The following is a 13,920-nucleotide window of genomic DNA, read 5'->3' as shown; positions in this document are numbered from 1 at the left end:
TGAACTAACATATACATGGTGGAAGTAATTTTACCTGAGAAAACAGTGTATCTAAAGCTGATCCAACTCCATACGCAAAAGACACACCAGTAACATTACAGAACTATTCAAAATATGAAAGCAAAGATGCATATTGATGTAGTGGATTTGACGATGCAGTTGGTAGCTGATGATGATTAAGTTATATTGTTATATTTAAAAATGTAATTACTCAAATCCTAGATATCCCAACAAGCAATGCTACTTTGACTCCTGTTTTTAGCTCTCACTTAACATATGAACCTGTTTATAGCAACCACCTAGTAAATGCTCTACAAACTTGTCTTTATAGACACACAGTCTTTACTGGTTGAATAATTGATTAATTTGTGAATAAATTAATGAATTTGTGAATAACTATATATATTTTTGAATACAAATATGAATTTGTGAATAAATTAATTTGTAAATTTGTGAATAAATGAATTTGTGGAAAAATATATGACAATTTCTCAATTTAAGGTGTATTGAATTTAACATTTGTAAAATACACCATAGTAATATTAAAGCTACAAAATGTTCTTATATAAGTATTTATAAATACCACAATATTCATTCAACAAACTGATAATGTTACATGCAATCTTGGCATGTCTTGCATGTTTATTTTTAAAGATATGTTATGTTAATATTAATATAATTGTACCATACCTTACCCCGATACTAAACCTAAGCTTCACAAACATTTCTATGTTCAGTCACGGGATATTCAACTCTTGTTTACGTAAACTTAATTAAAATGCAATTCTCCATTGTATTGCATTGTAATTGAGTTTAATTAAACTCCAATTAAAACACAACCGTATATAGGAACGCGTTTTAATCGAGTTCATATCGCAACTATATTAAAAGTTAATTCAACTATATTAAAAGTTAATCCAATGAAGTCCTCGGAACATATAGCAATACAAGTAAGTGTGTGTGTGTGTGTGTGTGTGTATGTGTGCAGCTTGAAATGGAATTTTTTTTTTTTGCAATATGAAATCACACATAGAACTTACTCCTACAAGAAACAGGCCGTGCCAAACTGGTCGTCTTTTGAGAAATCAACAAAATAATCGTACTGTAATGTTAGATTTATTTACATGTTTGGAATTAAATATTTAAAATAGCAACTGCCATCCACTGTACATACAATGTTCAAAACATAAGAAATTCTAAACCATTCTAAAGTCACGCATCATGAAAAAGTTACTTACTGACAATCCAAGTGATGCTGCAGCAAGTTCTTTTTTACCAAGATGACCACAAAATATGATATTCATGACATTAAATGACCCGAAAGCAATGGTAAATATAATCTACAAAATTGAGAAAAGATGTTCTATACAAAGAATTAAGGTCAAGGAAGTTGATAATTTTGTTATATTTTTGGCAACATTTACACATGTTTGTGAAAATATTGTATTTTTGGATGACCTATTATTAAAATACACATAATATACTATTCAATAAATGTAAATGACTTTATAACTTCATTTGCATATTGTGATAAATACTGTGAATACATTAATTATTCACTGCCTTTTATGTTCTCTATTTTCGCTGAAGTAAGATTTGCAAAATTTAATCCGTATTAATAGGTGAAACAATAATAGAACTCGTTGTTTCCATGACAAATTTTTAAAACCCAGTGACTATATGCACAAAATATCAAAATAATGAAATTAAATGTCAGTGAAAATAAATGGTGACTCGACAGCAAATGTTACTCAACGTCAAATAACTGTAGCATAATCTGCAGCGCATTAATCACAGTTGCATTGGTTACCATGGAGACCACACAGAAAACATAATTAAAAAGTGGTGAACCAATTTTTAATGGTATTTTACATAAACATGTTTTAAAATAGTCAATTATAAATTTATTTCCTACAACAACCAGAAAATTAAAATATTTTGAAATATAGTCACAGATTTGTACTGCTAATTTGTAAATTACATGAATTTTTCAATCAAAAGTATACTGCTGTCTATAACGCGGAGTGCCTGTATAAAACAACAGTAGACAGGTTGCTGGCTAGAAACAACAGTACACATCTGCACAAATTCAATCAACAAGTTACTGTACTGATATTAAACGTGTCTGTACTTACAGTAGTCCATGCTAATTTAAAGATTTCTTTAAATTCTCTTCTCCATGATGCCAAATTACCATGACAACAATTTTTGCATCTTAGATCTTTGTATGTTGATAGTATTGAATCTTCTTCCATATTATATTTGTCTTATATTCTAGATCAAAATGTAGAAAGCATTGAAAATACATTTAGTACAAAGTAGATTCACGCTAATTTTATAAATATTTAGATTTCAATAGAAAGAATTATGATCAGAGAATGTATACTAATTCTATTAGTATATCTTGTACTGTAAAATATATTTTACCAAGAATTAATTTTCACTATAAAGACTTTTTTCGGTATTTTGTATGGAATTAATTTTTTTACTGATTTGTGAAAAAAGTATATTCGCTTGATTTTATTTCACTGAATCATCCAATCAGTGAAAATAGAGAAAGTTAATTCCAATCGAAAAATATTAAAGATATTTTACAGTATATGATTTCCAAAACAGTCGGCCATTTTGAATGACATGCATCAAAGTCATATAATATCCAATGTATGTACTAAGTTTGAACAAAATCCATTCATAAATGACCAAGAACTGATTCCGGAATGCCAAAAATGCTTGATTGTTGGTGATTTTTTAACAAAAAATTCATCACAATTCGGTCATTTAGAATCGGATTATCAAATCAATAAGTCTGTATATCTATGAGATGATGTATAATATGAAATATGATGTATAATGAAATTTTAACATAATCAGTCAAAGCATGACAGAGATATGGCACTAGAACCACAATATTAAAACAAAATGGCCACCAGTTGGCCATTTTGAATCTCATCTGAAAAAAAAACATGTCGTCCAACAAGGTCAGATAATATCTAATGTATGTATCAAGTTCAAACAAAATCCATCTGTATACAGTCGAGAAATGTTTGATTTTGATGATTTTTCACGACAAAAATGGCTGCCATTTGGCCATTCATTAATTAAAATCATTAACATGGTCACCAGTTGGCTATTTTGAATCTTATCTGAAAAACAAAATGACATGCAACCAAGTTTGAACAAAATCTATCTGTAAACAGTCAAGAAGTGCTTGATTTTGATGATCTTTCAGTACAAAAATGGCCGCCATTCGGCCATCTTGAATCAGACAGTGAAACAATATTATGTATGATGTATGTGCATGTCCAAGATACAGGTCCAATCACACAAACGAATGCACATACACAAGGACGCGCAGAGGTCAATCAATAAGTCCTTGTTTTCGGACTGCGTCCGAACGGGAACTAAAAACCAGTCCTGTAATTACATTCTAACATTACTGTGCCAAAGTAAAAAATTTGATCCAATTTATAGAAAAAATACATAAATTGTGTTTACCGCCAACATATTTGCAGAAAAAAAAAATATTGCATTTGAAGGGGTATACAGATAGGTATAAAACAACATTTACAGCTAGTATATTTGCATAGGTAACTTAGACAGGCAAGAATGTTACAGCTAGTATATTTGCATAGGTAACTTAGACAGACAAGAATGTCACAGCTAGTATATTTGCATAGGTAACTTAGACAGACAAGAATGTTACAGCTAGTATATTTGCATAGGTAACGTAGACAGACAAGAGTGTTACAGCTAGTATATTTGCATAGGTAACTTAGACAGGCAAGAATGTTACAGCTAGTATATTTGCATAGGTAACTTAGACAGACAAGAATGTTACAGCTAGTATATTTGCATAGGTAACTTAGACAGACAAGAGTGTTACAGCTAGTATATTTGCATAGGTAACTTAGACAGACAAGAATGTTACAGCTAGTATATTTGCATAGGTAACTTAGACAGACAAGAATGTTACAGCTAGTATATATGCATAGGTAACTTAGACAGACAAGAATGTTACAGCTAGTATATTTGCATAGGTAACTTAGACAGACAAGAATGTTACAGCTAGTATATTTGCATGGGTAACTTAGACAGACAAGAGTGTTACAGCTAGTATATTTGCATAGGTAACTTAGACAGGCAAGAATGTTACAGCTAGTATATTTGCATAGGTAACTTAGACAGGCAAGAATGTTACAGCTAGTATATTTGCATGGGTAACTTAGACAGGCAAGAATGTTACAGCTAGTATATTTGCATAGGTAACTTAGACAGACAAGAATGTTACAGCTATTATATTTGCATAGGTAACTTCGACAGACAAGAATGTTACAGCTAGTATATTTGCATAGGTAACTTAGATAGACAAGAATGTTACAGCTAGTATATTTGCATAGGTAACTTAGACAGACAAGAATGTTACAGCTAGTAAATTTGCATAGGTCACTTAGACAGACAAGAATGTTACAGCTAGTATATTTGCATGGGTAACTTAGACAGACAAGAATGTTACAGCTAGTATATTTGCATAGGTAACTTAGACAAGAATGTTACAGCTAGTATATTTGCATACGTAACTTAGACAGACAAGAATGTTACAGCTAGTATATTTGCAAAGGTAACTTAGACAGACAAGAATGTTACAGCTAGTATATTTGCATAGGTAACTTAGACAGACAAGAATGTTACAGCTAGTAAATTTGCATAGGTAACTTAGACAGACAAGAATGTTACAGCTAGTATATTTGCATAGGTAACTTAGACAGACAAGAATGTTACAGCTAGTATATTTGCATGGGTAACTTAGACAGGCAAGAATGTTACAGCTAGTATATTTGCATAGGTAACTTAGACAGGCAAGAATGTTACAGCTAGTATATTTGCATAGGTAACTTAGACAGACAAGAATGTTACAGCTAGTATATTTGCATAGGTAACTTAGACAGACAAGAGTGTTACAGCTAGTATATTTGCATAGGTAACTTAGACAGGCAAGAATGTTACAGCTAGTATATTTGCATAGGTAACTTAGACAGACAAGAATGTTACAGCTAGTATATTTGCATAGGTAACTTAGACAGACAAGAATGTTACAGCTAGTATATTTGCATAGGTAACTTAGACAGACAAGAGTGTTACAGCTAGTATATTTGCATAGATAACTTAGACAGGCAAGAATGTTACAGCTAGTATATTTGCATAGGTAACTTAGACAGACAAGAATGTTACAGCTAGTATATTTGCATAGGTAACTTAGACAGACAAGAGTGTTACAGCTAGTATATTTGCATAGATAACTTAGACAGGCAAGAATGTTACAGCTAGTATATTTGCATAGGTAACTTAGACAGACAAGAATGTTACAGCTAGTATATTTGCATAGGTAACTTAGACAGACAAGAATGTTACAGCTAGTATATTTGCATAGGTAACTTAGACAGACAAGAAAGGTACAGCTAGTATATTTGCATAGGTAACTTAGATAGACAAGAATGTTACAGCTAGTACATTTGCATAGGTAACTTAGACAGACAAGAATGTTACAGCTAGTATATTTGCATGGGTAACTTAGACAGACAAGAATGTTACAGCTAGTAAATTTGCATAGGTAACTTAGACAGACAAGAATGTTACAGCTAGTATATTTGCATGGGTAACTTAGACAGACAAGAAAGGTACAGCTAGTATACTTGCATAGGTAACTTAGACAGACAAGAATGTTACAGCTAGTATATTTGCATAGGTAACTTAGACAGACAAGAATGTTACAGCTAGTATATTTGCATAGGTAACTTAGACAGACAAGAATGTTACAGCTAGTATATTTGCATAGGTAACTTAGACAGGCAAGAATGTTACAGCTAGTATATTTGCATAGGTAACTTAGACAGACAAGAATGTTACAGCTAGTATATTTGCATAGGTAACTTAGACAGACAAGAATGTTACAGCTAGTATATTTGCATGGGTAACTTAGACAGACAAGAGTGTTACAGCTAGTATATTTGCATAGGTAACTTAGACAGGCAAGAATGTTACAGCTAGTAAATTTGCATAGGTAACTTAGACAGGCAAGAATGTTACAGCTAGTATATTTGCATAGGTAACTTAGACAAGAATGTTACATCTAGTATATTTGCATAGGTAACTTAGACAGACAAGAATGTTACAGCTAGTAAATTTGCATAGGTAACTTAGACAGACAAGAATGTTACAGCTATTATGTTTGCATAGGTAACTTAGACAGACAAGAATGTTACAGCTAGTATATTTGCATAGGTAACTTAGATAGACAAGAATGTTACAGCTAGTATATTTGCATAGGTAACTTAGACAGACAAGAATGTTACAGCTAGTAAATTTGCATAGATCACTTAGACAGACAAGAATGTTACAGCTAGTATATTTGCATGGGTAACTTAGACAGACAAGAATGTTACAGCTAGTATATTTGCATAGGTAACTTAGACAAGAATGTTACAGCTAGTATATTTGCATACGTAACTTAGACAGACAAGAATGTTACAGCTAGTATATTTGCAAAGGTAACTTAGACAGACAAGAATGTTACAGCTAGTATATTTGCATAGGTAACTTAGACAGACAAGAATGTTACAGCTAGTAAATTTGCATAGGTAACTTAGACAGACAAGAATGTTACAGCTAGTATATTTGCATAGGTAACTTAGACAGGCAAGAATGTTACAGCTAGTATATTTGCATAGGTAACTTAGACAGGCAAGAATGTTACAGCTAGTATATTTGCATAGGTAACTTAGACAGACAAGAATGTTACAGCTAGTATATTTGCATAGGTAACTTAGACAGACAAGAATGTTACAGCTAGTATATTTGCATGGGTAACTTAGACAGGCAAGAATGTTACAGCTAGTATATTTGCATGGGTAACTTAGACAGGCAAGAATGTTACAGCTAGTATATTTGCATAGGTAACTTAGACAGACAAGAATGTTACAGCTAGTATATTTGCATAGGTAACTTAGACAGACAAGAATGTTACAGCTAGTAAATTTGCATAGGTCACTTAGACAGACAAGAATGTTACAGCTAGTATATTTGCATAGGTAACTTAGACAGGCAAGAATGTTACAGCTAGTATATTTGCATAGGTAACTTAGACAGACAAGAATGTTACAGCTAGTATATTTGCATAGGTAACTTAGACAGACAAGAATGTTACAGCTAGTATATTTGCATAGGTAACTTAGACAGACAAGAATGTTACAGCTAGTATATTTGCAAAGGTAACTTACACAGACAAGAATGTTACAGCTAGTATATTTGCATAGGTAACTTAGACAGACAAGAAAGGTACAGCTAGTATATTTGCATAGGTAACTTAGACAGACAAGAATGTTACAGCTAGTAAATTTGCATAGGTAACTTAGACAGACAAGAATGTTACAGCTAGTATATTTGCATGGGTAACTTAGACAGGCAAGAATGTTACAGCTAGTATATTTGCATAGGTAACTTAGACAGACAAGAATGTTACAGCTAGTATATTTGCATGGGTAACTTAGACAGGCAAGAATGTTACAGCTAGTATATTTGCATAGGTAACTTAGACAGACAAGAATGTTACAGCTAGTATATTTGCATAGGTAACTTAGACAGACAAGAATGTTACAGCTAGTAAATTTGCATAGGTAACTTAGACAGACAAGAATGTTACAGCTAGTATATTTGCATAGGTAACTTAGACAGACAAGAATGTTACAGCTAGTATATTTGCATAGGTAACTTAGACAGACAAGAATGTTACAGCTAGTATATTTGCATAGGTAACTTAGACAGACAAGAATGTTACAGCTAGTATATTTGCATAGGTAACTTAGACAGACAGAATGTTACAGCTAGTATATTTGCATAGGTAACTTAGACAGACAAAAATGTTACAGCTAGTATATTTGCATAGGTAACTTAGACAGACAAGAATGTTACAGCTAGTATATTTGCAAAGGTAACTTACACAGACAAGAATGTTACAGCTAGTATATTTGCATAGGTAACTTAGACAGACAAGAATGTTACAGCTAGTATATTTGCATAGGTAACTTAGACAGACAAGAGTGTTACAGCTAGTATATTTGCATAGGTAACTTAGACAAGAATGTTACAGCTAGTATATTTGCATAGGTAACTTAGACAGACAAGAAAGGTACAGCTAGTATACTTGCAGAGGTAACTTAGACAGACAAGAATGTTACAGCTAGTACATTTGCATAGGTAACTTATACAGACAAGAATGTTACAGCTAGTATATTTGCATGGGTAACTTAGACAGGCAAGAATGTGACAGCTAGTATATTTGCATAGGTAACTTAGACAGACAAGAATGTTACAGCTAGTATATTTGCATAGGTAACTTAGACAGACAAGAATGTTACAGCTAGTAAATTTGCATAGGTAACTTAGACAGACAAGAATGTTACAGCTAGTATATTTGCATGGGTAACTTAGACAGGCAAGAATGTTACAGCTAGTATATTTGCATAGGTAACTTAGACAGACAAGAATGTTACAGCTATTATATTTGCATAGGTAACTTAGACAGACAAGAATGTTACAGCTAGTATATTTGCATAGGTAACTTAGATAGACAAGAATGTTACAGCTAGTATATTTGCATAGGTAACTTAGACAGACAAGAATGTTACAGCTAGTAAATTTGCATAGGTCACTTAGACAGACAAGAATGTTACAGCTAGTATATTTGCATGGGTAACTTAGACAGACAAGAATGTTACAGCTAGTATATTTGCATAGGTAACTTAGACAAGAATGTTACAGCTAGTATATTTGCAAAGGTAACTTACACAGACAAGAGTGTTACAGCTAGTATATTTGCATAGGTAACTTAGACAGACAAGAATGTTACAGCTAGTATATTTGCATAGGTAACTTAGACAGACAAAAAAGGTACAGCTAGTATATTTGCATAGGTAACTTAGACAGACAAGAATGTTACAGCTAGTAAATTTGCATAGGTAACTTAGACAGGCAAGAATGTTACAGCTAGTATATTTGCATAGGTAACTTAGACAAGAATGTTACATCTAGTATATTTGCATAGGTAACTTAGACAGACAAGAATGTTACAGCTAGTAAATTTGCATAGGTAACTTAGACAGACAAGAATGTTACAGCTATTATGTTTGCATAGGTAACTTAGACAGACAAGAATGTTACAGCTAGTATATTTGCATAGGTAACTTAGATAGACAAGAATGTTACAGCTAGTATATTTGCATAGGTAACTTAGACAGACAAGAATGTTACAGCTAGTAAATTTGCATAGATCACTTAGACAGACAAGAATGTTACAGCTAGTATATTTGCATGGGTAACTTAGACAGACAAGAATGTTACAGCTAGTATATTTGCATAGGTAACTTAGACAAGAATGTTACAGCTAGTATATTTGCATACGTAACTTAGACAGACAAGAATGTTACAGCTAGTATATTTGCAAAGGTAACTTAGACAGACAAGAATGTTACAGCTAGTATATTTGCATAGGTAACTTAGACAGACAAGAATGTTACAGCTAGTAAATTTGCATAGGTAACTTAGACAGACAAGAATGTTACAGCTAGTATATTTGCATAGGTAACTTAGACAGGCAAGAATGTTACAGCTAGTATATTTGCATAGGTAACTTAGACAGGCAAGAATGTTACAGCTAGTATATTTGCATAGGTAACTTAGACAGACAAGAATGTTACAGCTAGTATATTTGCATAGGTAACTTAGACAGACAAGAATGTTACAGCTAGTATATTTGCATGGGTAACTTAGACAGGCAAGAATGTTACAGCTAGTATATTTGCATGGGTAACTTAGACAGACAAGAATGTTACAGCTAGTATATTTGCATAGGTAACTTAGACAGGCAAGAATGTTACAGCTAGTATATTTGCATAGGTAACTTAGACAGACAAGAATGTTACAGCTAGTATATTTGCATAGGTAACTTAGACAGACAAGAATGTTACAGCTAGTAAATTTGCATAGGTCACTTAGACAGACAAGAATGTTACAGCTAGTATATTTGCATAGGTAACTTAGACAGGCAAGAATGTTACAGCTAGTATATTTGCATAGGTAACTTAGACAGACAAGAATGTTACAGCTAGTATATTTGCATAGGTAACTTAGACAGACAAGAATGTTACAGCTAGTATATTTGCATAGGTAACTTAGACAGACAAGAATGTTACAGCTAGTATATTTGCAAAGGTAACTTACACAGACAAGAATGTTACAGCTAGTATATTTGCATAGGTAACTTAGACAGACAAGAAAGATACAGCTAGTATATTTGCATAGGTAACTTAGACAGACAAGAATGTTACAGCTAGTAAATTTGCATAGGTAACTTAGACAGACAAGAATGTTACAGCTAGTATATTTGCATGGGTAACTTAGACAGGCAAGAATGTTACAGCTAGTATATTTGCATAGGTAACTTAGACAGACAAGAATGTTACAGCTAGTATATTTGCATGGGTAACTTAGACAGGCAAGAATGTTACAGCTAGTATATTTGCATAGGTAACTTAGACAGACAAGAATGTTACAGCTAGTATATTTGCATAGGTAACTTAGACAGACAAGAATGTTACAGCTAGTAAATTTGCATAGGTAACTTAGACAGACAAGAATGTTACAGCTAGTATATTTGCATGGGTAACTTAGACAGGCAAGAATGTTACAGCTAGTATATTTGCATAGGTAACTTAGACAGACAAGAATGTTACAGCTATTATATTTGCATAGGTAACTTAGACAGACAAGAATGTTATAGCTAGTATATTTGCATAGGTAACTTAGATAGACAAGAATGTTACAGCTAGTATATTTGCATAGGTAACTTAGACAGACAAGAATGTTACAGCTAGTAAATTTGCACAGGTCACTTAGACAGACAAGAATGTTACAGCTAGTATATTTGCATGGGTAACTTAGACAGACAAGAATGTTACAGCTAGTATATTTGCATAGGTAACTTAGACAAGAATGTTACAGCTAGTATATTTGCATACGTAACTTAGACAGACAAGAATGTTACAGCTAGTATATTTGCAAAGGTAACTTAGACAGACAAGAATGTTACAGCTAGTATATTTGCATAGGTAACTTAGACAGACAAGAATGTTACAGCTAGTATATTTGCATAGGTAACTTAGACAGACAAGAATGTTACAGCTAGTATATTTGCATAGGTAACTTAGACAGACAAGAATGTTACAGCTAGTATATTTGCATAGGTAACTTAGACAGACAGAATGTTACAGCTAGTATATTTGCATAGGTAACTTAGACAGACAAAAATGTTACAGCTAGTATATTTGCATAGGTAACTTAGACAGACAAGAATGTTACAGCTAGTATATTTGCAAAGGTAACTTACACAGACAAGAATGTTACAGCTAGTATATTTGCATAGGTAACTTAGACAGACAAGAATGTTACAGCTAGTATATTTGCATAGGTAACTTAGACAGACAAGAGTGTTACAGCTAGTATATTTGCATAGGTAACTTAGACAAGAATGTTACAGCTAGTATATTTGCATAGGTAACTTAGACAGACAAGAAAGGTACAGCTAGTATACTTGCATAGGTAACTTAGACAGACAAGAATGTTACAGCTAGTACATTTGCATAGGTAACTTATACAGACAAGAATGTTACAGCTAGTATATTTGCATGGGTAACTTAGACAGGCAAGAATGTGACAGCTAGTATATTTGCATAGGTAACTTAGACAGACAAGAATGTTACAGCTAGTATATTTGCATAGGTAACTTAGACAGACAAGAATGTTACAGCTAGTAAATTTGCATAGGTAACTTAGACAGACAAGAATGTTACAGCTAGTATATTTGCATGGGTAACTTAGACAGGCAAGAATGTTACAGCTAGTATATTTGCATAGGTAACTTAGACAGACAAGAATGTTACAGCTATTATATTTGCATAGGTAACTTAGACAGACAAGAATGTTACAGCTAGTATATTTGCATAGGTAACTTAGATAGACAAGAATGTTACAGCTAGTATATTTGCATAGGTAACTTAGACAGACAAGAATGTTACAGCTAGTAAATTTGCATAGGTCACTTAGACAGACAAGAATGTTACAGCTAGTATATTTGCATGGGTAACTTAGACAGACAAGAATGTTACAGCTAGTATATTTGCATAGGTAACTTAGACAAGAATGTTACAGCTAGTATATTTGCATACGTAACTTAGACAGACAAGTATGTTACAGCTAGTATATTTGCATAGGTAACTTAGACAGACAAGAATGTTACAGCTAGTATATTTGCATAGGTAACTTAGACAGACAAGAATTTTACAGCTAGTATATTTGCAAAGGTAACTTACACAGACAAGAGTGTTACAGCTAGTATATTTGCATAGGTAACTTAGACAGACAAGAATGTTACAGCTAGTATATTTGCATAGGTAACTTAGACAGACAAAAAAGGTACAGCTAGTATATTTGCATAGGTAACTTAGACAGACAAGAATGTTACAGCTAGTAAATTTGCATAGGTAACTTAGACAGGCAAGAATGTTACAGCTAGTATATTTGCATAGGTAACTTAGACAAGAATGTTACATCTAGTATATTTGCATAGGTAACTTAGACAGACAAGAATGTTACAGCTAGTAAATTTGCATAGGTAACTTAGACAGACAAGAATGTTACAGCTATTATGTTTGCATAGGTAACTTAGACAGACAAGAATGTTACAGCTAGTATATTTGCATAGGTAACTTAGATAGACAAGAATGTTACAGCTAGTATATTTGCATAGGTAACTTAGACAGACAAGAATGTTACAGCTAGTAAATTTGCATAGATCACTTAGACAGACAAGAATGTTACAGCTAGTATATTTGCATGGGTAACTTAGACAGACAAGAATGTTACAGCTAGTATATTTGCATAGGTAACTTAGACAAGAATGTTACAGCTAGTATATTTGCATACGTAACTTAGACAGACAAGAATGTTACAGCTAGTATATTTGCAAAGGTAACTTAGACAGACAAGAATGTTACAGCTAGTATATTTGCATAGGTAACTTAGACAGACAAGAATGTTACAGCTAGTAAATTTGCATAGGTAACTTAGACAGACAAGAATGTTACAGCTAGTATATTTGCATAGGTAACTTAGACAGGCAAGAATGTTACAGCTAGTATATTTGCATAGGTAACTTAGACAGGCAAGAATGTTACAGCTAGTATATTTGCATAGGTAACTTAGACAGACAAGAATGTTACAGCTAGTATATTTGCATAGGTAACTTAGACAGACAAGAATGTTACAGCTAGTATATTTGCATGGGTAACTTAGACAGGCAAGAATGTTACAGCTAGTATATTTGCATGGGTAACTTAGACAGGCAAGAATGTTACAGCTAGTATATTTGCATAGGTAACTTAGACAGACAAGAATGTTACAGCTAGTATATTTGCATAGGTAACTTAGACAGACAAGAATGTTACAGCTAGTAAATTTGCATAGGTCACTTAGACAGACAAGAATGTTACAGCTAGTATATTTGCATAGGTAACTTAGACAGGCAAGAATGTTACAGCTAGTATATTTGCATAGGTAACTTAGACAGACAAGAATGTTACAGCTAGTATATTTGCATAGGTAACTTAGACAGACAAGAATGTTACAGCTAGTATATTTGCATAGGTAACTTAGACAGACAAGAATGTTACAGCTAGTATATTTGCAAAGGTAACTTACACAGACAAGAATGTTACAGCTAGTATATTTGCATAGGTAACTTAGACAGACAAGAAAGGTACAGCTAGTATATTTGCATAGGTAACTTAGACAGACAAGAATGTTACAGCTAGT

At 32.9% G+C, this 13,920-nt stretch overlaps 1 protein-coding gene across 2 annotated transcripts in view; it reads right to left on the bottom strand.

Annotated features, from left to right (window-relative positions):
- The window catches only part of LOC144349513 (multidrug and toxin extrusion protein 1-like), an 85,663-nt gene that overhangs the window by 36,816 nt on the left and 34,927 nt on the right, over window positions 1-13,920 (bottom strand). Inside the window, exons 2-4 of one of the 2 annotated variants that reach the window (XM_085499964.1) lie at window positions 2,136-2,274; window positions 1,239-1,340; window positions 35-103 (exon numbers count right to left, since the gene is read on the bottom strand). In XM_085499964.1, the coding sequence (XP_085356090.1) occupies window positions 35-103; window positions 1,239-1,340; window positions 2,136-2,255 (291 nt within the window). In that variant the 5' untranslated portion in view covers window positions 2,256-2,274. Of the gene's footprint in view, window positions 1-34; window positions 104-1,238; window positions 1,364-2,135; window positions 2,275-13,920 lie in introns of those variants that run through there. The other variant, XM_085499965.1, reaches the window with a different exon arrangement.

Source organism: Saccoglossus kowalevskii, chromosome 6 (genome assembly GCF_978046115.1).
Source record: "Saccoglossus kowalevskii chromosome 6, keSacKowa6.1, whole genome shotgun sequence".
NCBI lineage: Eukaryota > Metazoa > Hemichordata > Enteropneusta > Harrimaniidae > Saccoglossus > Saccoglossus kowalevskii.
The sequence above is the reverse complement of the archived record's forward strand: the minus strand, read 5'-3'. Positions and strand labels throughout refer to the sequence as shown.